At 47.5% G+C, this 27,766-nt stretch overlaps 1 protein-coding gene across 1 annotated transcript in view; it reads left to right on the forward strand.

Moving 5' to 3' along the window:
- Window positions 1-27,766, forward strand: part of LOC115471294 (KIF1-binding protein-like) — an 85,073-nt gene that overhangs the window by 13,505 nt on the left and 43,802 nt on the right. Inside the window, exon 4 of the mRNA XM_030204995.1 lies at window positions 18,554-18,737. Within this exon, the coding sequence (XP_030060855.1) occupies window positions 18,554-18,737 (184 nt within the window). The remainder of the gene's footprint in view (window positions 1-18,553; window positions 18,738-27,766) is intronic.

The following is a 27,766-nucleotide window of genomic DNA, read 5'->3' on the forward strand; positions in this document are numbered from 1 at the left end:
TCAAGGACAGATACTTGAGGAACTCCGACAGAGAGCGGGATGGGGGTGGAGGAAGATCCATGAGAATGTACTCTGAAGGTACGGTGGGAGAGATAAGAGGAGAACCAGGAGAGGACAGAACCCTGGAAACCAAATGAGTATACTAAGGTATACTAAGGCTTAAGGAGGGTAGGGTGAGCGAAAGGAGTACACATAAGCTCAGCAGTGATGAAAAAAGCATAAGATAATTATTGGGATCACATCAGGCAGGAAATGCCTTTGAGAATAGATACCTTTTTTTATTTGCATTCACATAATACATAGGTGTAGCCCAATGGTTAGTACACTGGGCTGATAACCATGGAAGCCCAGTTCAAATCCCAGTGCTGCTCCTTGTGATATTGAGCAAGTCACCAAATTCTCTATTGCCTCGTGTACAAAATACACCTGTACATCTTCAAAAAGGATACATCAGATAGATCTAGCAACAGAACTCATATTATGTGAGAGGCTGTATAAGGCAAAGGAAGGGTCCAGGACCAATTTCTCAAATATATAAGCAGTTTATATGAGCTGAAGATACTCAATGGGCATATATCAAGGTATGGGAATAGGATGTGGATCTAGGCCTAGAAAGACATCATTGGTATTTAGAACAGTAGTGAAACTATGTCAGCAGCGATAGTAGAAATTGGGTATAAAGTACTTTTCCTTAGCGCATGTACTGCCAGGCAGCAGATGAATCCATTAATTGGTGGGTTGTGTCCATCTACCAGCAGGTGGAGATACAGATTACTAACTGAAGTGAGTGATACTGGATGACCAGCCCCCCTCCATCAACCAGTATATCTCTATCTCCAGCAGGTGGTGGTAGATTTCTCACCATCTCCTGGATTCTTCATATTGGGGCTACTCCTGTTCTATTTTTGGCCAGTTGAGTCTGGGGGTGATTGGCCGCTTGGTATAATCTTTAGAAGCATACCCAATTCTGGGTCCCTGCTTCACCCCGTGTCCCCTTGCCTCTGTTTGCGCTGCTAGCTGTATCTTTCCTGTCCATTAAAAAAAAAAAAAAAAAAAAAAAAAAGCTACAGGCGAGAGCAGGAACGGGATGCACAGTGATTTTGTTTTCTCTTTTTTTTTTTTTTCCCCTCCACCGGGGTGCCTTTTTTAGCTTACGCACCTGTCTGTTTCTTTGAGGCTTCTCTTTCTCTCTGCCTGGATCACATGGTATTGGCGCGTGCCTTGTTTGTTTTCCCGCAGTGTGTCCGTCGGGGGCTGTGGCAGCAGAGATGGCCAAACGGTGTTCCTGCTGCAGGAAGAGAAGATCCACAGCAGGATTGTTCTTGGCAGGCTGCTCAGAATCCTTGCTGGGTGATACTGTTCCTGATGCGGAGGTGACCGTTTCCTGTGCAGGTTCAGGGGCACGCACCATTTTATTTGCTGATGCGACTCCTGCCAGTCAACGGATGGTGGTTTCTGAGCCTTTATGCAGTTCAGCGGTTTTGCCCCATATCTCTCAGGGCCTTCCTCTTTGGCTATGGCGGTTGCTCCGGGGACCTCCTCAGGGGTTCAGAACTGTGGGGAGAGGTTTTCCCTGGAGTTTGTTCTGCTGCATCAGGCTTGCTTGTTAGAGCGCCCTTCCTCAGGCCCAACTTTAGGCTTTTTCCATGCCCTTAAGCAGTGCTTCTAGGGATTTGGGGGCTGTTGGTGTCTCTTCGCTGAAGGACCCTGCTCTGAAGAGGAGGCGAGTCACCTCCCTCTCGGAGGTAGCATCATTGGACCCCTGTGTCCCTTCTCCTTGCCGCGCTGTCGGGGGACTCTCTCTACCCCTGTCAGAAGATTTGGAGGAGGGCTAGTTTAGTTTAGGAGGAACTTGATGGTGCACGTGTTTCATAGGGACGAGTTACCATCTTTTATTTTTAATGCTTTAGCAGCCTTAAATATTGCTGACCCTGAAGCGCAGGCGGCTGCCTCAGCCAATCTTAAGATGGCCAGCATGAGGAAACCTGCTAACGTATTCCCAGTACACAAGGCCATCCAGGAGCTTATTTCAGCTCAGTGGTCGGACCCCGAGGGGATCCTCAAGGTGTCCAAGGTTATGCCCGCCTTTATCCGGTAAGCGCAGACAAGTTTGTCCTTCCAACTGTCGATATTCTTGTAATGGCGGTTACCAAGAAGACTACACTTCCAGTAGAGGGGGGAGTAGCACTGAAGGATATGCAAGACCAAAGCCTAGAGGCTTCCCTCAAGCGTACCTTTGAGGTGTCCACACTAGCGCTCCAGACATTGATTTGTAGCTCATACATAGCCAGTGCGTGCCTTTGTTGGCTTCAGCAGGCTCTGATTTGGGTTCTGCGATGGGGTCCATTGTACTCCATATGGAGTCAGGTTTGGCATATCTAGCTGACTCTGTTTATGACCTGTTCGCCAAACAGATGGTGTTGGCTGTTTCTTCTCGTCTGTTGTTGTGGTTGCACCATTGGACTGCGGATTTGGCGTCTCATTCGTTTGCCCTTTTGGGACAAACTCCTGTTTGGTGAAGATTTGGACAAGATTGCTGAGCCTTGGCTTTCCCCAAATCCTTCACGTCTTCCAGAAGACAAATCAAGATCCGCACTGAGGGCCGGGTCTGTGTGGCCTCATCTGAAAGAGGTGTGTCATTGCCGTCTAGGTCATGATGAATTTTCAGCATCCTAGGTTTCAGTAGCATTCTTCCTTTTGAAGGGATAAACGCCCCACACCTATTTTGACTGTCCAGGGGGTTCAGGCTGCTCTTCCCAATGATGGGGCGCCAGTCCACTCTTCGGTGCACAGGATTGGGGGTCGGCTGACTATCTTCTACGAAGAGTGAGCCAAGATCACCTCAGACCAATGGGTTCTGGTTATTATCAGAGACAGCTACAATCTAGAGTTCACTTCGCCTGTAGGCGATGCATTCTTGGAAGTCCCACTGTGCTACGCTTCAAAAAGGGCGGTGGTCGAGACCACGCTATATTCCCTGTTAGATCTGGGGGCAGTGGTACCAGTTCCACCCCTTGAGACACAGGCGGGGCAGTATTCCATTATATTGTGGTGCCCTGGAAAGGAGGAACTTTTCACCCTATACTCAATCTTCTTAAAACCAGCCAATTTGTTCCCTGTTAGATCTGGGGGCAGTGGTACCAGTTCCACCCCTCGAGACACAGGTGGGGCGGTATTCCATTATTTTGTGGTGCCCCAGAAAGGGGGAGCTTTTCGCCCTATACTCTATCTTCTCAAAACCAACCAGTTTTGAGGGTCCGGCATTTTCACATGGAAACCTTGTGGTCTGTCATGATGTCAGCTGGGGGAGTTTCTGATGGCATTGAATCTCAAGGATGCTTATCTCCATATCCCTATTTGGTCTCTATATCGGCGATTCCTGCGTTTTGTCATTTTGGGACGCCATTTACAGTTTCGAGCGCTCCCCTTTGGCCTGTCGACTGCATCCCACACTTTTTCCAAGTTTATGGTGGTAGTGGTGGCTTTTCTGTGGAAGGAAGGAATCTGAGTCTATCCCTACCTGGACACTGGTTGCTTCTCAAACTTTGGACTACCTGGGAGCTCGCTTCAACACTGCGCTGGGCTGGGTATTCTTGCTGGAGGATTGTGGCAAGCTCTGCTTTCAGATTTCCAACCTCCTGCGGTTGTCGAGTCCTCAAGCCTGGGACTATGTTCAAATGTTGGGCTCCATGGCTGCAACACTGGAGGTAGTACCATGGGCGAGGGCGCACATGCGACCTCTACAGTCCTCACTGCTGAGCCAGTGGTCACTGGTCTCTCAGGATTATCAGCACGGTCTTCTGTTGTTGCCCCAGGCCCGGCGTAATATGGCCTGGTGGCTTTGTGACTTCAACTTGTTGAAGGGAATGCCACTTGCTCCACCGCAGTGGGTGGTTGTAGTAGCAGATGCCAGCCTGACAGGTTGGGGGACTCATTGCCTCCACCACTATGCGCAGGGGACTTGGACCATGATGGAAACAGCTTAGCTGATCAATCGCATGGAGTTGCGTGCAGTCCTGAATGCCTTATGGACATTTCCGGATCTGCTGACAGGCCGGTCCGAGTGTTTTTGGACAACATGTCAGTGACTTAAATCAATCATCAAGGCAGCACCCAGAGTTGAGTTCTTGCTGCCAAGGCGAGTCGCCTTCTTGAGTTGGCAGAAACCCACCTTCGGTGTCTGTCAGCAGATCACATTGCGGGACAAAGCAAAATGCAAATGGATTTTCTCAGCTGTCATGTCCTGCTGTCCGCAGAGGCATTTTGTCTGATTTGCCAGAAATGGGGCACAACAATAATGGATTTAATGGCGACTCGGGCAAATGCCAAGGTGTCCGCCTTCTTTGGCAGGTGTCCGGCTCTGCCGATCTGGATGCGCTTCTCCAACCCTTGACTGAGTTGACACTTCTGTAAGTCTTTCCTCCATGGCCCTTGATCAGCCAGGCCCTGTTCAGGATTGGGGAGCACACAGAACAGGTAATTCTGGTGGCTCCGGATTAGCCGTGACACCCTTGATATTCAGATTTAGTTCAGCTTCTCTTGGAACCACCCTTTCGACTTCTGCTCCGCCCTGGTCTTCATCAGGGGCTGGTTCAGAATCCCTACCACTTTGGTCTTGCAGCCTGGCTCTTAGCAGACGCGTTTAAGGAAGAAGGGCTATTCTGATGCGTTGATAGCTACCTTGTTGCAGGCTCAGAAGCGATCTACCTCTGTGTACGCATGAGGTTGGTTCACCTTTGTTGTGTGGTGTGAAGCTTGTTCTTGGTCTCCTTTGCAGGGGGCTATGTCCCAGTTCTTGTCTATCTTGCAAGACTGGTTGCAGAAAGGATTGGCCTATAATTTGCTTCGGGTACAGGTTGCGCGTCTGGCCTGTTTTCGTGGCTGGGTGTGAGGTTCATTCCTGGCTGTTCATCCAGATGTGGTTCATTTTTTGCAGGGGGCTTTTCATCTGTGTCCTCCGTTGCATCAGCCGAATCAGGCCTGGAACCTTACTTTAGTTCTTAGGGTATTACAAGGAGTGCCCTTAAAGGTGGTGATTTTGGTAGCTATTGCGTTGGTGCACAGGGTTTTGGAGAACTGTGTTAATAGACACATAAAAAGCAAGTTAGCGTAAATCATAAATATAAGTAAATACATAAATAAAAGACCATAAACCACAGACTTTAGCTAAAACGTGTACAACTTTATGTAACCTACTCAAAACATACAATTAGATAAAGAGAGGTGAAATAAAATACTCATGTACTCTAGGTATAATCCAATTGTGTCACCTAATGGTTAAAACTAGGGGCAAATAAGAACGAATATTAAAAGCATGTAAAATGTCATCCTACATTAAAAATCATTAACAGCAAAACTGGCTAAGATTTCATCTATTAGCTCAGTGAGAGTAGTGCACTCATACCTCTCCTCAATGCAGCATCAGCTCGTGGTGAATCTGCCACAGCTGTGCTGGTGCTTACTCTTTGAGCTGTTTGTGCAGGGTTCAGAGGACACTGCTCTGCTTAAAATTGCCTGCAAAACCTCTCTAAGAAAACTGGAAAAAAAAAGCAGGTTTTACAACTGCCCCAGCACACAGAATACTTAAAAATGGTAGAAAACTTAAAAATTGATTATGGATTGAAAGAGCACCCTTGAATTAGTGAAATTGCACTGTTCACATCATTTTTCATTGCAAAAATGCTTAAAACATGGCTAAAAATGCCATGGATTTAATATGTGCCAATTTGTGCATTCCAATGACATCAGCATGTGTCAGTGATATCATTGGATGGAAAGACATTGGGGGATAGACAAAAGAACCACTAATAAATTTCATGGAACTTGCAAACAACTTGTAAAAATGCTGAAATGTGAGTCAGAAAGCAACCAAACAGACCTTATTTCACCTCTAAGAGCTAATCCTACTTAGTTACATTAATCAAAATGATAGAGATTAATAACTAGAAAATGAATATAAATAAAAAGAAATCAGTAAAAATAACGATAATAAATAAATGAAAGGAATACTGATAGGTCCACTTCCATATTTAGCCCCTGAGGGGTTACCATCTGAGACTTGAAGATAAGCCACTGTTCTGTCCTTAACTGGAGTCTAGCCACATCTCCTCCTCTCCATGATATGTTTGGAATGATATGTTTGGAATGGCCAGGGCAAAAAATCTATAATCATCAAGCATATGTCCAGCTTCAATTATGTATTCTACAAGTGGTTTTTCTTTTACCTGTCTTTTGATGCTACTCTTATGCTCTGTAATCCTCAAATTGAATCTCCTCTTTGTTTTGCCAATGTAAATCAGGTTGTAGTGACAAATCCTATATATTAATTCTCACCTCCAACATTCTATGCATCTGGCTGCCTGTGTCCGTGGCTTTCTTCAGAGTTGGTCTGCTAGGTTCCGAAGCCCAGGCTGACGTCACACGCAGCACGACAGCAGCACGAGGCACCGCCCTCGCCGCTGTGCCCCTCCCCCAAGGTCGCCGCCGCCGCTCACCCCTCCACCCCCCCGCAAGGTCGCCACCGCTCCACCCCCCACGAGGTCGCTGCAACCACTGCTCCCCCCTCCACCCCCCCCCCCCCCCGAGGTCGCCGCCCAGGCCCGGCCACCCAACACAGACCTGCCAAGTCTCCCACGAAACACGTGGCACCAGCTCCCATTTCCGGCCACTGCTGCTTCTCCTGTTGAGCAGCAGCGGCCGCTACAAAAACAGCTGTTTTTAGGAAGCAAGCTCTGCAGCTGCTCCTCTCGCCTCTCACATCACTGCCCCTGGGGCAGACCCCGGAGGAGCACAGCGACATGAGAGGCGAGAGGAACGGCTGCAGAGCCGACAGCCAATGCCTGATGGCTGCCTGCGGTGCTGCGCTTGCTTCCTAAAAACAGCTGTGTTTTGTTTTTGTAGCGGCTGCTGCTGCTCAACAGGAGAAGCAACAGTGGCAGGAAATGGGAGCTGGAGCTGCGTGTTTCGCGGGAGACTTGGCAGGTCTGTTGGGTGGGCGGGCCTGTGGCTGGGTGGACGGAGAGGGAGGAGCGGCGGTGACCTGGAGGGGGGGGGAGCAGTGGCTGCGGTGACCTCGGGGGGGGGGGAGCGGTGGTGACCTCAGGGGGGGGTGGAGGGGTGAGCGGCAGCGACCTCGGGGGGGGGGCGTGACGGGCCTGGATGGAAAGAAGGGGATAGAGAGACAAGTCTGGATGGAAGAACTGGGAAAGGGGGGTAGACGGATGGAAGAATGGGGAGGGAAAGAGGGAAAACAGATGGAAGGATGGGGAGAGAAAGGGGGAGATGGATGAATGAATGGGGAGAGACTGAAAGGATGTGGAGAGAGAAGGGACACTGAACAGGAAAGGGTAGAGAGATAGAGAGACACTGGATAGAAGGAGGGGGAAAGACATTAGATGGAAGGATCAGGAGAGAGGGTAGATGTGTGGAAGGATGGGGAGAGAAAGAGGGAAGATGCTGGATGGAAGGGTATGGGAAAGAAAAGGAGACTGGATGGAAGGATGCAGAAAGAGGGGAGACTGAGGGAGGGGGTCCTGAGACCAGAGAGAGGGGGGAGTGGGGGAGGTCTCTCTCTCTCTCTCTGTCACACAGTCACTCTAAAACACTCGGTCTCACAGAGAGTCTGTATCGGACACATACTCTCTCTCTCTCTCTCTCACAGACACACTTGCACCCACACTCACTCTCTCTCTGTCACACATTCACTCTCTGTCTCTCACACAGTCACTCTCACACACACTCTCTCAAACATACACACTCCGAGGAAAACCTTGCTAGCGCCCGTTTCATTTGTGTCAGAAACGGGCCTTTTTTACTAGTAGCTTCATAAACCACTCCCGCAGTCTTGTACTTGGAAAAGTGTTTACTTTCAAAAACTTCTCCTATTTTTGGATGGGTGAATGTTTTGGTTTCCATGTTCACTGCACATACTGTACAAGAGTCACATTTGGAATGGCCCAAGGGCAGATCATCAAGCCTTTATCTGAAAAATGGTCTTTATTTTGAATATGCCAATGTTTTGTTCTTTATTACGTCCTTTGTGTGTAATTTGCAATGGGCATACAATTTTATCAACCCTTTTTCTGTCTATATTGGCAGCTTGTTGGTAACAGGTATCAATACACTTATTAGGATACCCCTTTTCTCTGAATCTGTTACTCTAGATCTCTTCTCATATATTACAGGATTGGAACACAATCTTTTCAGTCTGAGGAACTGACCATATGGAAGGTTTTTCTTTAGCGCTTGACTATACAACTGCGATAATCTAACAATTTATTAACATCTGTAGGTTTTCTATTCTTGTCTGTAGAAAATATGCCATCATGAAAAGAAATTAGGATATCAGGAAATGGAATGTTCTTATTGTCAAATTGTATTTGGAACCTGATATTTGAATCTAACTGATTAAGCCAAAGGAAAAATTCACCTAGCATAGAGACAATACTTTGCCAAATGATAAGAATGTCATCGTTGTATCTTTCCAAAGGAGAATGTTATTACTATACTGATGATCTGTAAGAATTTTTTTTTCTCAAAACTGACCATATACAAATTGATTACTGAGGGTACCATAGTAGCCCCCATTGCTACCCCCCTTGATTTTCTGATAAAACCTTTGTCGCGTGCCCGCCCATGCGGGACGCGCTCTCGAGGTCCTTTGCATACCTTCAGGCTTCTTCCCCGGGAGCGCGGGGTTTGTGAGTCCTTTAAGGCAAAATCACCCTCCAGGTAGAGAGGAAACAAAACTGGACCGGAACTCCGGACTGGAGTTCTACACTGGAACACTCGGAACTGGAACGCACCGGACAGGTGCGCACTGGAGTGGGGCCCGCTGGACTGGACACACTGGAGTGGCCCCACTGGACAGGAACATACCGGAGTGAAACCCGCTGGACTGGAACACACTGGAACGGAACTGGAACACCCTGGACCTAGGCTTCACCTACACTTGACTGCCTCCCCCTCGGGTTGAGCCCTCAGGTTCTGGCAGCCGGTAGGACTTACAGGAACAACAGGAAGGAAGGTCCAGGGGTGCCCCCTGGCACCTAGGCGAAGGCAAGGCAGACAAGCAGGAACTGTCCGGGTTCTGGCAGTCAGCAGGAATCAACACAATGACTAGTAGACTGTACCCAGGCTAATAGGAACGCTATACCCAGGCAACCAGTCATACACAGGTACATACACAGAGCAAAACTCAGGGGACTTAGAAAAGCTATAAACCAGCTAACAACAAAGCTGTGCCCAAGCTAACAAGTCATGCACTGGAAACATACACAGAACAAACTCAGGAGACTTAGTAAAGCTATACACCAGCTAACCACAAAGCTGTGCCCAAGCTAACAAGTCCTACACAGGAAACAAACACAGAGAACTAGCAGAGCTAGGCACAGGCTACAAACCAGACGGAGCTAAGCTGGCTAATCTAACACTAGGAACAAACACAGAGAGCTGGCAGAGCTAGACACAGGCCACAAGCCAGCCGGTGCCTAAGCTAACTAGTCATACCTTGGAAACAAACACAGAGGACTAGTAGGGCTATGCACCGGCAACAAGCCAGACGGTGCCTAAGCTAACTAGTCATACCTTGGAAACAAACACAGAGGACTAGTAGGGCTATGCATAGGCAACAAGCCAGACGGTGCCTAAGCTAACTAGTCATACCTTGGAAACAAACACAGAGAACTAGTAGAGCTATGCACAGGCAACAAGCCAGACGGTGCCTAAGCTAACTAGTCATACCTTGGAAACAAACACAGAGAACTAGTAGAGCTATGCACAGGCAACAAGCCAGACGGTGCCTAAGCTAACTAGTCATACCTTGGAAACAAACACAGAGAACTAGTAGAGCTATGCACAGGCAACAAGCCACACGGTGCCTTAGCTAACTAGTCATACCTTGGAAACAAACACAGAGAACTAGTAGAGCTATGCACAGGCAACAAGCCAGACGGTGCCTAAGCTAACTAGTCATACCTTGGAAACAAACACAGAGAACTAGTAGAGCTATGCACAGGCAACAAGCCACACGGTGCCTTAGCTAACTAGTCATACCTTGGAAACAAACACAGAGAACTAGAAGAGCTAGGCACAGGCAACAAGCCAGACGGTGCCTAAGCTAACTAGTCTGAACAAACATAAAACACTAGCAAAGCTATACACAGGCTATAAGCTACACGGTGCCTAAGCTAGCTAGTCAAACAAACATAAAACACTAGCAAAGCTATACACAGGCTATAAGCTACACGGTGCCTAAGCTAGCTAGTCAAACAAACATAGAAACTCACACAGAGCAAACACTGACACCGGGTACAGAGCACTCTATACACCAGGACCTTTAGATGAGATGTGATTAGATGAGATACAAAGGCCAGGACTGTAGTCTTCAGGTGACTAATAAAGCCCATCAACACCAGAGCCACAGGTGCAGCAATCACCTTGCAACCAAACAGAGCCTTGACACTCAGAGCAGGCATCCCATAGAAAGTAACAGCGGGAGCCATCTTGGATACTGGCAGAGACGAAGAGGCGGCAGCCATCTTGGAAGAGGCAAAGCCCACACAGGTGAGATTCAGTAGGGCAATCAGCACACAGAGCCAGAGAGAAACTAAGACAGAGACAGACACAGAGACCAGCAGAAGCCAGCACAGCCACTGACTCCCTGAAACAGGGTAAGTATGAGGGTGGTCACGGCCATAGTCGTGACAACCTTTTTGCTTTTGATGGTGGTTTTTTTTTTTTTTTTTTTTTTTGGTCAAAGCAATAGTGGCAAATCTCTACAATGAACTCGGTATCCTTAGGCAAAAATCTTTCTCCGAGGACAAGCAGGCTGCTTGTTCTCACTGATGGGTGACGTCCACGGCAGCCCCTCCAATCGGAAACTTCACTAGCAAAGGCCTTTACTAGCTCTTGCGCGCCCATGCCATCGAAGTCTCCCAGCGGCTTCAAGAAGTGCACCCAGTGCGCCCGGGTAATCTCGCTCACTGATAGGCACGCTTTGTGTCTTCAGTGTCTGGGGGCTGGGCACCGCCCGCAGGCCTGCAGTCTTTGTGCTCTTTTACAAAAGAGGACTCAGGTAGCAAGATTGGCCCAGTGGAACGTTTTGTTCTCGGGCTCTTCGTCGACAACAGCACAGGACGTATCGAGTGCATCGACGTCGACATCATCAAAGTCTTCAACCTCGGCATCGAGGCTTCGACCCTCTGCATCGTCGGTACCGAGACATCGGAAGGCTGCGTCGACGTCGATGGTACCGGGACCTCCGCTGTTGCTGATGTCGGACGGTGGTGCTTCGACTGGAGTGCAGGTGAGGGCTGTCCATTCCCCTGCTGGTGGCGGTGAGCCTTTGGGTGGGTCTCCTCCTGCCCTTAGGGCTCCTGCGGTACAGCCCCCCCGAGACCGACCTTCTTCGGCCTCGGCCCCGAGGAAGAGACGGTTGGATTCTACGTCCTCCTCCGTCGGTACCGGGAAGCTCCGGTGACATGTTTCGTTTGAAGAAATCAAAGAAGCACCGGTCTCCTTCCCGTCTCGGTACCGAGAGCTCTGGGTCGCCGAGGGAGACGGCACCCAGTAGGCATCGGCACCGGGAGGATCGCTCACTCTCTGTTCAGGTGTCGATGCACTCTACCTTGGACAGCCCGGAACCGCCTCCACGCCCGGAACAGACTCTGACCTCGACGCCTGCATCGGCTTCCTAGTCTTTCTCTACAGTCGCTCTGCACGAGAGTCTCCGGGCCATTCTTCCAGAGATTCTGGGAGAGCTGTTGCGCCCTTCTCCTCCGGTACCGGGGGTGCTTGTGCCTCCGGTACCGTCGAGCGAGGCGACGGCTGGCCCTTTGCCCGGGGTGAGGTCTCCGACATCGGTACCGCTTGCGGCCGCCTCCCAGGAAGACTCCCCGACGACATCGGTGGAGGGAGCTTCGCTGGTGCTGGCGAGGGAGTCTACCTCTCGGCGCTCCCACCGTGGCCGTGTTTCCACGGAGTTGAGTCGGGCACGGCTTCAGACACAGGTTCATGAACTTGTGTCTGATATCGATGGTGAGGCCTCGTGGGAGGAGGAGGAGGACATCAGATATTTCTCTGAAGAGGAGTCTGATGGCCTTCCTTCTAATCCCACTCCCTCCCCTGAAAGGCAGCTCTCTCCTCCCGAGAGTCTGTCTTTCGCGGCCTTTGTCCGGGAGATGTCTACGGCCATCCCCTTCCTGGTGGTTGTGGAGGATGAGCCCAGGGCTGAAATGTTTGAGCTCTTGGACTATCCTTCTCCACCTAAGGAAGCGTCCACAGTACCCATGCATCATGTCCTAAAAAAGACATTGCTGGCGAACTGGACCAAGCCTCTAACTAATCCCCACATTCCCAAGAAGATCGAATCCCAGTACCGGATCCATGGGGACCCAGAGCTGATGCGCACTCAGTTGCCTCACGACTCTGGTGTGGTGGATCTGGTCCCAAAGAAGGCTAAGAGTTCTAGGGAGCATGCTTCGGCGCCCCCGGGCAAGGACTCTAGAACCTTAGACTCCTTTGGGAGGAAGGCCTACCATTCTTCTATGCTCGTGGCTAAGATTCAGTCCTACCAGCTCTACACGAGCATCCACATGCGGAACAATGTGCGGCAGTTGGCGGGCTTGGTGGACAAGCTCCCTTCTGAGCAAGCCATGCCGTTTCAGGAGGTAGTCAGGCAGCTGAAGGCGTGCAGAAAATTCCTGGCCAGAGGGGTATATGATACCTTTGATGTTGCGTCCAGTGCCGCTGCTCAAGGTGTGGTGATGCGCAGACTCTCATGGCTGCGTGCCTCCAACCTGGAGAATAGAATCCAGCAGCGGATTGCGGATTCCCCTTGCCGAGTGGACAACATTTTTGGAGGAAAAGTCGAACAGGTGGTAGAACAGCTCCACCAGCGGGATAACGCTTTCGACAAATTCTCCCGCTGGCAGCCTTCAGCATCTACCTCTTCAGGTAGACGTTTTTATGGGGGAAGGAGGGCTGTTCCCTACTCTTCTGGTAAGCGTAGGTACAATCCTCTCTCTCGACAGCCTGCGGCCCAGGCTAAGCCCTAACGCGCTCGCTCTCGTCAGCAGCGTGCGCCTCAGCAAGGCCCCACAGCTCCCCAGCAAAAGCAGGGGGCGAGCTTTTTACTGGCTCCAGCAGAGCATAGCCAATGTCAAAGTGTCCGTGCCGAACGATCTGCTGGTCGGGGGGAGGTTGAAAGTTTTTCACCAAAGGTGGCCTCTCATAACCTCCAACCAGTGGGTTCTCCAAATAGTCCGGCAAGGATACACCCTCAATTTGGCCGCCATGCCTCCAAATTGTCCACCGGGAGCTCAGTCCTTCAGCTTCCAGTACAAGCAGGTACTTGCAGAGGAACTCTCCGCCCTTCTCAGCGCCAATGCGGTTGAGCCCGTGCCACCGGGGCAAGAAGGGCTGGGATTCTATTCCAGGTACTTCCTTGTGGAAAAGAAAACAGGGGGGATGTGTCCCATCCTAGACCTAAGGGCCCTGAACAAATATCTGGTCAAGGAAAAGTTCAGGATGCTTTCCCTGGGCACCCTTCTTCCCATGATTCAGCAAAACGATTGGCTATGCTCTCTGGACTTAAAGGATTCTTATACACACATCCCAATACTGCCAGCTCACAGACAGTATCTTCGATTTCGTCTGGGATCACGTCACTTCCAGTACTGTGTGCTACCCTTTGGGCTCGCCTCTGCGCCCAGGATGTTCACGAAGTGCCTGGCTGTGGTAGCAGCAGCGCTCCGCAGGCTGGGAGTGCACGTGTTCCCTTATCTCGACGATTGGCTGGTGAAGAACACATCCGAGGCAGGAGCTCTACAGTCCATGCAGATGACTATTCGACTCCTGGAGCTATTGGGGTTTGTGATAAATTATCCAAAGTCCCATCTTCTCCCAGTACAGAGACTCGAATTCATAGGAGCTCTGCTGGATTCTCGGATGGCTCGTGCCTATCTCCCGGAGATGAGGGCCAACAATCTGCTGTCCCTCGTCTCCCTGGTACGAGCGTCCCAGCAGATCACAGCTCGGCAGATGTTGAGATTGCTTGGCCACATGGCCTCCACGGTCCATGTGACTCCCATGGCTCGTCTTCACATGCGATCTGCTCAATGGACCCTAGCTTCCCAGTGGTTTCAGGCTGCTGGGGATCTAGAGGACGTGATCCACCTGTCCACGAGTTTTCTCAAATCCCTTTGCTGGTGGACGATTTGGGCCAATTTGACTCTGGGATGCCCCTTCTAAATTCCTCAGCCACAAAAGGTGCTGACTACGGATGCGTCTCTCCTGGGGTGGGGAGCTCATGTCGATGGACTTCACACCCAAGGAAGCTGGTCCCTCCAGGAACGCGATCTGCAGATCAATCTCTTGGAGTTACAAGCAGTCTGGAACGCTCTGAAGGCTTTCAGAGATCGGCTGTCCCATCAAATTATCCAAAATTCAGACAGACAACCAGGTTGCCATGTATTACATCAACAAGCAGGGGGGCACCGGATCTTGCCCCCTGTGTCAGGAAGCTGTCAGCATGTGGCTCTGGGCTCGTCGTCACGGCATGTTGCTCCAAGCCACATATCTGGCAGGCGTAAACAACAGTCTGGCTGACAGGTTGAGCAGGATTATGCAACCTCACGAGTGGTCGCTCAATTCAGGAGTAGTGCGCCAGATCTTCCAAGTGTGGGGCACCCCCTTGGTAGATCTCTTCGCATCTCGAGCCAACCACAGGGTCCCTCAGTTCTGTTCCAGACTTCAGGCCCACGGCCGACTGGCATCGGATGCCTTCCTCCTAGATTGGGGGGAATGTCTGCTGTATGCTTATCCTCCCATACCTCTGGTGGGGAAGACTTTGTTGAAACTCAAACAAGACCGGGGCACCATGATTCTGATAGCTCCCTTTTGGCCGCGTCAGATCTGGTTCCCTCTTCTTCTGGAGTTGTCCTCCGAAGAACTGTGGAGATTGGAGTGTTTTCCAACCCTCATCACACAGGACGAAGGGGCGCTTCTGCATCCCAACCTCCAGTCTCTGGCTCTCATGGGCTGGATGTTGAGAGCGTAGACTTTGCCTCTTTGGGTCTGTCAGAGGGTGTCTCCCGTGTCTTGCTTGCTTTCAGAAAAGATTCCACTAAGAGGAGTTACTTCTTTTTATGGAGGAGGTTTGCCATCTGGTGTGACAGCAAGGCCTTAGATCCTCGCTCTTGTCCTACACAGACCCTGCTTGACTACCTTCTGCACTTGTCTGAGTCTGGTCTCAAGACCAACTCTGTAAGGGTTCACCTTAGCGCAATCAGTGCATACCATTACCGTGTGGAAGGTAAGCCAATCTCAGGACAGCCTTTAGTTGTTCGCTTCATGAGAGGTTTGCTTTTGTCAAAGCCCCCCATCAAACCTCCTACAGTGTCATGGGATCTCAATGTCGTTCTCACCCAGCTGATGAAACCTCCTTTTGAGCCACTGAACTCCTGCCAACTGAAGTATTTGACCTGGAAGGTCATTTTCTTGGTGACAGTTACTTCAGCTGGTAGAGTCAGTGAGCTTCAGGCCCTGGTAGCCCAGGCCCCTTACACCAGATTTCATCATAATAGAGTAGTCCTCCGCACTCACCCTAAGTTCTTGCCGAAGGTAGTGTCGGAGTTCCATCTGAACCAGTCAATTGTCTTGCCAACATTTTTATAAATATAGACAGCCCGACACAGGCCGTGTAGCTACCTCGGAGATATGTGACTGTAATATTGACTCGATATCAATTCTTCATACACTGTTTAATAGGACATTTCACATGCACCTTATATTTGGTAGCAAATGTGTGGTAGCCCCTGAAGCAGCCCAGTTGGGCGAAACACGGCCTGTGTCGGGCTGTCTATATTTATACAAATACCAGTATATTGTTTGAAATAAACTATATTTATCTTTTTATACGATCTGCTTTTTTTATCTTCCACCTTGGAGTTTGCAGACCGTCTGCCTTTGTGCTTTCTTGGACTTTGCCAACATTTTTTCCCTGTCCTCATTCCTGCCCTGCTGAACGTCAGCTGCACACATTGGACTGCAAAAGAGCATTGGCCTTCTATCTGGAGCGGACACAGCCCAACGGACAGTCCGCCCAATTGTTTGTTTCTTTTGATCCCAACAGGAGGGGAGTGGCTGTGGGGAAATGCACCATATCCAATTGGCTAGCAGATTGCATTTCCTTCACTTATGCCCAGGCTGGGCTGGCTCTTGAGGGTCATGCCATGGCTGCGTCAGTGGCCCACTTGAAGTCAGCCACTATTGAAGAGATCTGCAAAGCTGCGACATGGTCATCTGTCCACACATTCACATCTCATTACTGCCTGCAGCAGGATACCCGACGCGACAGTCAGTTCGGGCAGTCAGTGCTTCAGAATCTGTTCGGGGTTTAGAATCCAACTCCACCCCCCTAGGCCCATGTTTTATTCTGTTCCAGGCTACACTCTCAGTTAGTTGGATAAGTTTTTAGGTCAATCTCAGTTATGTCCTCGCCGTTGCGAGGCCCAATTGACCATGTTTGTTGTTTTGAGTGAGCCTGGGGGCTAGGGATACCCCATCAGTGAGAACAAGCAGCCTGCTCGGAGAAAGCGAATGCTACATACCTGTAGAAGGTATTCTCCGAGGACAGCAGGCTGAATGTTCTCACAAACCCGCCCGCCTCCCCTTTGGAGTTGTCTTCCCTTGTCTTTGTCTTGCTACTTACGGGACTGACGAACACGAGCCGGTTCGGGCGGGTAGACGGCCGCGCATGCGCGGTGCGCATGGGCTCGTGAGAGCTAGCAAAGGCCTTTGCTAATGAAGTTTCCGATTGGAGGGGCTGTCGTGGATGTCACCCATCAGTGAGAACATTCAGCCTGCTGTCCTCGGAGAATACCTTCTACAGGTATGTAGCATTCGCTTTCTCTAACAGTATCTAATTTGTATGGTCTGTGGTATATTAGTATATAGGGAGTCCACATCCAGTGTTACTAACAGGATGTCTCCTGCGCATTCCATTGAGCCAAGAGTGTTGATAGTGCCTGTGGAGTCCTTAGTATACGAAAGAATAGTTGGCACAAATGGTCTTAAAAACTGATCAGTAAAAACAAGGGTTCACTTAAGGACATAATTGTTGACATTATTGGTCTACCAAGGGGTGACTGCAAGGATTTATGAATCTTAGGAAATACATATATTGTAGGCATAACTGGATGTCGTGCCTAAAAAAAACTCTGTCTCTTTGAGTAAGATATTGTCCATCCTTTGCTATCTTTAACAGAGAACTGATCTCTTCCTTAATGGCATGAGAGATCCTTTTTCTGTTTTTTTTAATAAAATGTCTGATCACTTAACTATCTATTGATCTCGGCTATATATGCATCTTTGTCCATTACCACAGCGGCTCCTCCTTTATCTGCTGGTTTTTATCATTCTAGACGCATCATTGCTAAGTGAAATGATGGCTGCTTTTTCTTTCTTACTGATATTATAAAAAATCCTTTTATTTATTTAACACATTTATACCCCACATTTTCCCAATAGTTGTAGGCTCAATGTGGCTTACACATAACTGTAGGTAGGCTACAGTTCAGAAAAGTACAATTAAACAATGTAATAGTAAGATAGTTATCAAATAGGTATCATATAAAACAGTAAAGATAATACAAGATAAAAGGGTCAATGAATTTTGTTGAAACCAAGAAGAAGTAATTTAGGTTGAGTCTGGAAGGTAAGCCTTCTTGAACAAGATGGTCTTCAGTAATTTTCTGAAATTTAGATGATTCTGAGTTGATTTTAAGATTTTGGGTAGTGCATTCTAAAGTTTTGTGCCTATGAAGAAGTTGGATGCGTAGGTAGATTTGTATATTTTAATTTTGGAAATATCTTTCAGGACCAAGCTTTCGTATTAGTCAGACAATGGATATATCAATGTTGCTGAGTGGGTAGAAAAATGATCAATATTTTTCAATTTTCTCACAAATTTGAACATATCTATCCTAGGGGATCTTTTACTAAGATGTTATCTGCATCAGGGCCCATTTTATTCCTATGGGCCCTGCTGCAGATAACTCAAGCTAATCTTTAGTAAAAGACCCCCATAATGTTGAAAGCATATATGTTGGAGTGGGTACAAAGGACTGCCCTCTATTTAAAACATTCTTTTCACTTTGAGTCAGATTTCTTTGAGAGATGTTATATTTGTCTACTTTGTAGTCTACCTTCTGAATGCGTTGTTCCTGTGTTGGTATGGTCGTCCTCTGTTGTGGAATAATTGATGTTGTTTGAGGAGTACAGATTTTTTTGTCCTGACCTATCAATAGTCCCTTAAATTTTATGTATTTATTATCTTTATTTTTACTGATACATATTTCTTGATTATTATTTATATTTATTTTTGAGCTATTCATCTCCATTTTTATTCATGTAACTAAGTGTAGGATTAGCTCTTAGAGGGGAAATAAGGTCTGTTTTGTTGCTTTCTAACTTGCATACAAGCACTTTTGCAAGTTGTATGCAAGGATTTTTAGAATAGGAATTACTGTCTAATAACTCTCTACTGTTTCAGATTTGAGGGTGTCTATACACATACGCTGTACTATTTAGCCCAAGTTTACCAGCACTTGGAAATGAATGAGAAAGCAGCTCAATATTGTCATACCACCCTTCAGCGCCAGCTTCAGTACAGTGGCTATGATCCATTGGAATGGGCCATCAATGCTGCCATGCTCTCTCAGTACTATCTCAGCAAGGTAAGCACTATTCCAGAGTATGACAGCTCCTCATTCTGTGTTCACACAATTTGTACTTTCCTGTACTTTCCACACTTCATAGTACTACAGAATTTATCTTGCTGGGACTTTTCTCTCTGCAAAATACAGTTTGCCACTGTTCTTAATATTTCCATTGTTGTATGTGATAACCCTTAAGAACTTACAGTCCAGATGAGGAAGTGACGTCAGCATCCAGGATGGAAGCTGCAACCTAGCAAAAAGATTATCAGCTTTAATCTCCTTGATTTGCTTGAATACTTAGCAGCCTCAGTTGGTTGGTATTTGGGATGTTTGTGCTTGTGCAAGTGAAGCTTGCCAACATCCTCTAGAGTAAGGTGCCTCATGGCTGAGCAAGATGGCGCCCATCCTATCGGAGGAATCTGAAGGGGACTATAGTAACAACACAGAGCTCTGAGGGGTATCTCATGGCTCTCGGAAATTGCTTAAAACAATTCCTGCTAGTTAGCCACATTGGCTGATATTAAGCAGCAGCTTAGGGTCATGAAAGAACGTCAAGAAGAAATGGAACATCATGTAGCTGCATGTAAGGATCAGTTGGAATCCATTAAGACTGTGTATGATTCCACTAAAGATGTACAAGCGGTTACGGGATAAAGCCGAGGACCTTGAGAATAGGTCCCAGCACAATAATCTATGCCTGTGCGGTGTTCCGGAGGAATTGGCCTGCTTTGACTGTTTTTGCAGTGACTTGGGATCTGATCATCTGTTTGCAGTCTGGGTGCTCAGTCTCAAGAAGAACTAGATATAAAGATTGACAGAGCTCACAGAGCACTAGGGGCTCAAAGAAATCAGCGTAGCAGAGATATTGTGGTATGCTTGCAGGATTTCATGCTGAAGGAGTGTGTTCTGGCTGTCACCCATACACAGGGCCCCATTTAATGGAAGGATATAATTGTTGAAATCTATCCAGATTCATCTCCAGTAACCTTACAAAAGAGGAGAACTTTTCAGGGGTAACTGCATTTTTGAGATATGAAAATATTCGATACAAGTAAGCTTTCAAGGATTGATCTTTACAGTAAAAGGAGCCTCACATCGAGCAATGGAGGTTACTGAGGCATGGGACATCTTGCACAAGTTGCAAGTTCCTAATTTACTGGAAGACCTCCATACCGACTCTGTGGATCCTAAACTGGAAATATTGTGGCAAATGATTGATGACTGCCTTTAACGGAAGTAACTAACTTGTTAGTCTCACTCACACACACAAGGATTGACTCAGGCTGCACATACTGCAGCGGGACATGTTTCTCCACTCCTACCCTAGCTGAGATAATATTTAATCATCTCTCTGACCTCACATGCAACTTTCTTCAAATCAATCACCTTAATTTCTAATTCTTCCTACTTTCTTACTCATCTATATGTTACAACTTTGCCTTACCCTTCACTACCAATTATAATGTTCTAGTACATATTGTGTTGTCATTGCAAGTAGTATACCATGCCATACTTTGTATTGTTCGAATATGTTTACTGCTCTAATTGCCTCCTGCTCATGTTTGATCTATTCTTACTGTACACTGCCTTGAGTGAATTCCTTTAAAAAGGCAGTAAGTAAATCCTAATAAATAAACAAATGGGGCCTGTCATCTACCATGTGGCAGCGTAGATAAAGGTCATTGACTTTCCAGGATGATGGGAAGAGGTGCACTGAGCAAATCTTATAAGCAGGGAACATTTAAAATCTAATCTTTCATAGTTCTGCAATGAGCAATCACAGCGACTCATATGCTGCTTTGTATCTAACAACCTGACCTCCTTGTCCCTAAGTGGACGGAGGAGAGGTTACTGATTGATCATCTTTCTGCTTATACTTGGATTTAAGACTTTTCCCTGAGGATAACTAGAATCTGGGCCCTTTTTTACCAGTATTCTTCTCCTTTTTATATTGTCAATATTTGGCTTTTTTTAATCTATGCACATTTTTTTTTTTTGCAACAAGTCTAAAGCTCTAGGTATACAGTGGTAGGATGCGTGAGAACCATGAATAAATCGGCAGCAAATAAAGCCAACCTAAATTCACTAGTACCCACCTTGATACCTTAATATGCAGGTCCCCCAAGAGAGCCAGTGCAAGATGTTCCATACATAAGATAAAAAGTGTGGGGAAGAGAGGGACAGCCTTGTCTGGTACCCCGATGTACTGAAAACCTTGATGAGAGTAGGCCATTTACCAAAACCTGGGCCCAGGGGTCAGTGTAAGGAAGGCGTATCATAGCTAAAATAGGGCCCCAGAAGCCAAAACCATGCAATACCTTCCAAAGATAGGGCCAATGTACTATATCAAAAGCCTTCTCGATGTCAAAGCCTATCAATAAGGAGTCAACATGGGCGTAGTTTGACGTTCATTTGGGGGGGGGGGCAAAATGGGGCGGAGCATATTAGCATATTAATTTGCATATATATATATATAGCATATTCATTTGAATATATATATATATATATATATATATATATATATATTCAAATGAATATGCTAATATGGAGGAAGGAAGGAGGAAGGGAAAAGAGCTGCCCGTCCTGTTTCTTTCCATCCCCTTCTCTTCCCCTCCCCACTCTATCCAGCATCTCCCTCCCCCTTCAAAGCATCTCCCAAACGACAACGTGGATGCAACAGCAGCAGCTCACACAGGTTTGCTTGCTGTGCTTGTGAACGGCGACAGCTGCGTGGGGGAGTGGAAATGGCTTTCTTACTTCTGTTACAGTGGACGCCTATCTCCTGGCTCACTCCACTCCCGAAGCTGCAGAGGCGAACGGGCGGGTGGGAAAGCAGCAAGCAAGCAGCCACACTGAACTCCGTCCTTCGCTTCCTGAATCCTGCCCTCTCTCTGCGTCCCGCCTTCCTCTGATTTCATTTCCTTTGGGGCGGGCGGGATGCTGAGAGGGCAGGATTCAGGAAGCGAAGGACGGAGTTCAGCGTGGCTGCTTGCTTGCTGCTTTCCCACCCGCCGTTTGCCGCTGCGGGAAAGAACTCGTCTTCGTCGTCTTGGTCGTTTGGGGGGCACTGCCCCCCCCTCGCCCCCCCCCCCAGTCTATGCCCATGGGAGTCAACATCCTGGACTTGCACTGCTTCAAGTATGCAAAGCAGATGGCAGACACTGCATTTCTGCCTTTAATAAAGCCCGCTTGGGGCATACCCACCAAATGAGGTATAATGTTGAGAAACGTACTAAGCAGAATCTTTTTATGTAACATATACTACATGATGGCAGAAAAAGACCTGCACGGTCCATCCAGTCTGCCCAACAAGATAACTCATATGTGCTACTTTTTGTGTATAACTTACCTTGATTTGTAGCTGTCTTTTTCAGGGCACAGACCGTATAAGTCTGCCCAGCACTAGCCCCGCCTCCCAACCACCAGCCCCTTGATTTGTATCTGTCATTTTCAGAGCACAGACCGTATAAGTCTGCCCAGCACTAGCCCTGTAAGAGCAACCTATTACACTTTGCTTCCAATACACTACACAGGAAAACCAAGGGGGTTCTAGTAGCTTTTTCCATGAAACAACAATGGATAATCCAAAAAGCTTTTCGTGACAAAGAGGGGAGATACATTATTTTGTTACCAACGCTGGGCTCTGAGTCTTACACGCTGTAACACATATGCTCCAAATATTATCAAGGGGTTTTTCTGCAATAAGTGTCCAGAATACTTTTAAGATACATGCAAGGTACACTTATCATGGGGGGAGACTTTAATCTAACTCTAGATCCGGGAAAAGATAATTTGACACATGATGCCCCCTACAGTAACAAGGAAAGACAGGAATTTAAGAAGTTTTGGATAGAATGGGGTTTACTAGATATTTGGAGGGTATTCTATTCCTGGGACAGGGAATATAAGTGCTACTCCTTGGTCCACAAATCTAGCTCACGTATTGATTATTGGTTTGGAGACATTTTCCTTCAAAGGAGGGTAAAATCAATGCAAATTGGATCGCAAACTTGGTCAGATCACTCCCCCCCCCCCCCCCCCCCCCTACAGATGGATCTACTCCTGAAGCTGGAGGCATTAGATATAGACGCTTAAATGATGCTATATTGTATAATCCTAGTAATATGCTTCAGCTAGAGAAAGATCTGTTGGAATATATCACCCTCAATGATACTGGGGAGGTGGATCCATCTACACTTTGAGAAGGACATAAGGCAGTAATGAGAGGTAAAAGCATAGCGCTACAAGCTTATTTGAAAGCATAGCGGAAAACACAGAGCACAAAATTCAAGCGGAGATGGCTAAATTAGAGTTGGAAGCTAAGTAAAGGGGGGACCCCACTTGGGGGTGGGGGTGAGGAATTGCATATATTGAGACTAGAACTGCACAACTTGACATCTACCTTAAGCAATGAGATAAGGCAGTATGATGCAGCCAACAGGGGATCACCACCAGGTTTCAAGATGGGTATCACCACATACTATAGGAAAAACCTCCCTCTAATGCTTCTTCATACACTGCCTGCAAGATGGGAGTAAATGGGCCAAAATCTTAGAGTTCTAAAGGAAGACCATCAGGGCCGGGGCTCTTCAAAGGTGCAGAAGACCAGATTGCATATGTAATTTCCCCTTCATATATGGGAGCATTTAACAAATCTAGGTCCTCCTCTGACACCTGGAGGAGTGAAAGATTCTCCAGAAACACTTGAATCCCAGGTGGTGGGTCTGCCTGAGGGGCATACAAAGTAGCATAGCTATTTTTTATCATCGGACATATAAAGGCATTTATTTATTTATTACATTTGTATCCCACATTTTCCCACTTATTTGCAAGCCCAATGTGGCTTACATAGTACCGGAAGGCGTTTGCCGTTTCCGTTGTGAACAAATACAATGTGGTGATGTGATGAGATGTAATTTAAATGGCAAAGTCACAGTAATAGTCGTAAGGTGGGAGAGTAGTGTTGGGAGAGTAGTAGTGTTTATACATGCTTCGGTTTTCTTGTGTCGCCACGGTCAGTCCTTTAGGTTGGATTGGGAGGGTATGCTTTTTTGAACAGGGTGGTTTTTAGTATTTTCCGGAAGTTTAGATGGTCGTATGTTGCTTTTAAGGCTTTTAGTAGTGCGTTCCACAATTGTGTGCTTATGTAGGAGAAGCTGGATGCATAGATAGATTTGTATTTAAGAGCTTTACAGCTTGGGTAATGTAGGTTTAGATATGATCGTGTTGGGGGGTCACGTGATGCAGCGCTGCTGAGCGGACGTCCGAAGATCGGCTCCGCTCCGGCCTTCCTTAATCTTAAAAATTAAACCGCAGAGACCCTCGTCTGCTGGCACAGAAAAAGATTGAAATGGTGGCGGAAACCCAGGAGATCGCACCGCGGTGGTTGAGAACCCAGTCACGAAGGTGTGTGGCGGGTATGCCAGCAAAGTCTCAGCGTCTGCAAAAACCGCGTGGCATGGAAGGAAGCCCTAAGATGGCGGCGATGAAAGATACCGCGGGGGTGGCTGCCCTACCGGTAGAAGGGATGCAGGGACTGATTCAGCAGGTCACTGCTATCTTGGAGGAAAAGCTCTCTAAATTCCAAGCTTCGGTGGAGCAAATCCGCGAATCAGTGGAGCGGCAGAGCGCACGATTGCAGCAGGCCGAAGAGAGAGTGTCGAGGCAGGAAGACAAGATGGAGAACGCGGAGGCGCGCATTGCCGCGCTAGAACAAAAATGCTTGCGACTCACCCAGCAAGTAGACGAACAAGAAAATAGAAGCAGGAGGAGCAACCTGCGACTTGTGGGTCTCCCTGAGACGGTTAAAGATAGAGATTTAAAGCAGCTGGTGGAGAAATGGCTACCAGAGCAGCTGAATTTATCCAGGTCAGAGTGTGATTTAAAGATTGAGCGAGTCCATCGAATAGGAGTGCTGCGGGAAGGAGAACAGAGGCCCCGAACAGTGATTGCAAAGATATTGAATTATGCAGAGAAAGAGACATTAATGCAGGCTTTTAGAAAGAAGAAGAGCTTGGAATATGAGGGCCACAAGTTGATGCTCTTCCAGGATTACTCTGCAGCGGTCTCTGAACAGAGGCGAAAGATGGGACAGCACTGCAAGCGGCTCTTTGATAAGGGGGTGAAATTTGCCTTGTTGTTCCCAGCCAAAGTGAGAATTGTGCAGGACAATAAAGTGTTGTTCTTCACTGACCCTAAGGACCTGGCAAACCATGTGGAGCGACTGTGAGATAAACCTAGTGGATAGTGCATATGGCGCACATTTAGATTGGGAAGGCATGGGACATTTGACCTGTTTGAGAGAGCAGCGGAGGAGAAGACTGTGTGGGCTGCGTAATGGAGTAGGAGAGTGGGATTGCGGCGGCCAAGCAGCTGGAGTCATCTGAGCGCCGGAAGATGGAATGGATATTGAACAGTGGATGCGGCATTTGAGGAGAGACCGCTGGAGAGTGTGCAGCTGTAACTGACTCCGGCGTGCAGGTTGAAGCAGCGAGACTGTGTAGTGTTAGATGTCCCATGCCTGGAATGCTTTAGGCATGATGTATGCACCGGTTAACTTTTTTTATATTGTTCCTTATTGTTCTAGGATTTATGTAAATTGGGGAAGTGTCATGATATAAGTGAACTGTTGAAATTTCAGACTAAGAGTTGAAGGGAGGGAGGGAAGAGGGGGATTAGTTAAGAGTGTGTCAGAGAGGAGGGGTTGTTTTTGTGGGGGTAGGGAGGCGGGAGGGGAACCGAAGAGTTGGTAATGGTATTAGAGAAGAAAGGGTATGTGTGGTTATGGGTGTGGATGTTGGGACAATGGTCTATGATGTATGTAATAGGCAGAATGGAGAAGGAAGGGAGGGGAGAGGAGGGAGGATAAAGAAGGGAGACCAAAGGAAGAGTGGTCTCTTAAGGGGGGGTGGGAGGGGAGAGAGGGAACACTGCGGAGAAATAGGATATGGGAGGGAGGGAATGGGCAGAAGGCACAAAGGTTGCAATTTTTCATAAAAGAAAATATACAGCAATACAGGGGGCGGACCCCAGATGTTAGGCGGTTCCAGAGATCACGGGAAAAGAGAGAGATCCTGAGCGTGCAGCTGGGAGGCGCGCAGGATGCAATAGACAAATTAATTTGCTTTGCTTGGCTTGTTGATATAATTCATGGCTAATCTTAAAATAGTGACGCTAAATGTTGATGGAGTGCATTCTCCGGTGAAACGGACCAGAATATTACAAGCACTCAAGAGGCAAAAAGCTGATATAGCTATGATACAGGAAACCCATTTAAGCAGGTTAGAACATCTCAAATTGAAGAGGGACTGGGTTGGGGAGGTATTCTTTGCTTCATACAATGGGAGACAACGAGGAGTAGCCATATTGCTGAGGAAAACACTAGCTTTTGACATGCATAACATATATCAAGACCCAGAAGGGAGATTCATCATAGTGGCGGGGCAGCTACAGGGGAAGAAGGTGGTGCTTTGTAATGTTTACGCACCTAATGTTTACTCTCACAGATTTTTCACAACATTGGTAGCCAAATTGATAATGTTTGATGACTATTATTTAATTGTGGGGGGAGACTTTAATATCACCAGTGATCCCTCCATTGACTGTACGCCCCCTAGAAAAGTGGGAAGAGATCATGATGACAAGGGAGTCAATTTGGTGATGCGGGAGTTAGAGCTTGTAGATATATGGCGTCATCAACATTTAGAGGAAGCTGATTATACTTTTTTTTCTCATCCCCATGGAGTGCATTCGAGGCTGGATTATTTACTGGTTTCACACTCAGTGAGCATGGCTGCCTTGCGAGCGGAGATTGGAGTGCCGGATGTGTCTGACCATGCCCCAGTGTGGGTGGAATTGAGCTGGGGTAGGAGGGAGGGTCCGGTAAGATGGAGGATGAATCCAGCGCTGTATCAGAATAGGGCTTTTCAGACTTATCTGAGAAAGAGCTGGATGAATTACATAGAGGAGAATGATGCGGCATCGGTGGGCCCGAGAGTGTTCTGGGAGGCTGCAAAGGCTGTGCTACGAGGAAAAATCATAGCTTATGTTTCCGCACAGAACAAGAGCCGTAGACAAAAGATAGATGCTCTTACAAAGCAGCTGCGGGATGCTCGGAGGGCCCTTATTGAGCTTCCCTCTGAGGCTAATAAAACAGCATATGTGCAGAGTAGGAAAGAACTGCAAACAATTCTAGACGAGAGTGCGACTTATAACATTAAACTATATAAATACAAATTGCATCACTGGGGTAACAAAACTGGTAAACTGTTAGCGTCTTTAGTGAAACCAAGGACTGCCCGAAAATATATCAGTAAAATCAGAAGGGGAGACGGGAAAGTCAGCACAATGCCAAGAGATATTCAGGGGGAATTTGTGAACTATTATTTGTCCCTATACAAGGAAGCCCCTTTTTTATAGGGTAAGTGTGAGGATTTCCTGGCAGGAATTGAGCTGAATGCGCCAATACAGGGGAAGGAGGTTCAAAAGGTCATCAAACGATTAAAGCTGGCAAAGGCGCCAGGCCCAGATGGGTTGGGGGTGGAATACTATAAAATCCTCCAAGATGTAATAATAGAGCCCTTTGTTGCTATGTGTGATGAAGTCAGGGAGACAGGGACCTTGGGAACGGTACTTTAATCACGCACACGTCGTAGTAATCCCCAAACCAGGAAGGGATGATGAGTTGGTGGGCTCATATAGACCCATTTCCCTGCTAAACCAAGATGTCAAACTGCTGGCGGCAATATTGGCAGAACGTTTGGGGGCGGTGGTCCCCTGTCTGGTGCATCCTAATCAGGTAGGATTTGTCCAGGGACGTTTCGCATCAGCAAATATCTTAAAAGTGTGCCGTATTCTGATGGAAAGGAAAGGGATAGCAGGGGACGCTATAGTGACCAGTTTAGACGCCGAAAAACCGTTTGATAAGGTGGTGTGGAGGTATATGTTTTGGATAATGAAAAAGTTTGGTATCCGGGGAGAGTTCCTCGAATGGGTCCAAGCCTTGTATAATGGACCAACGGCACAAATTATAGTTAATGACTCTTTGA

Source organism: Microcaecilia unicolor, chromosome 5 (genome assembly GCF_901765095.1).
Source record: "Microcaecilia unicolor chromosome 5, aMicUni1.1, whole genome shotgun sequence".
NCBI lineage: Eukaryota > Metazoa > Chordata > Amphibia > Gymnophiona > Siphonopidae > Microcaecilia > Microcaecilia unicolor.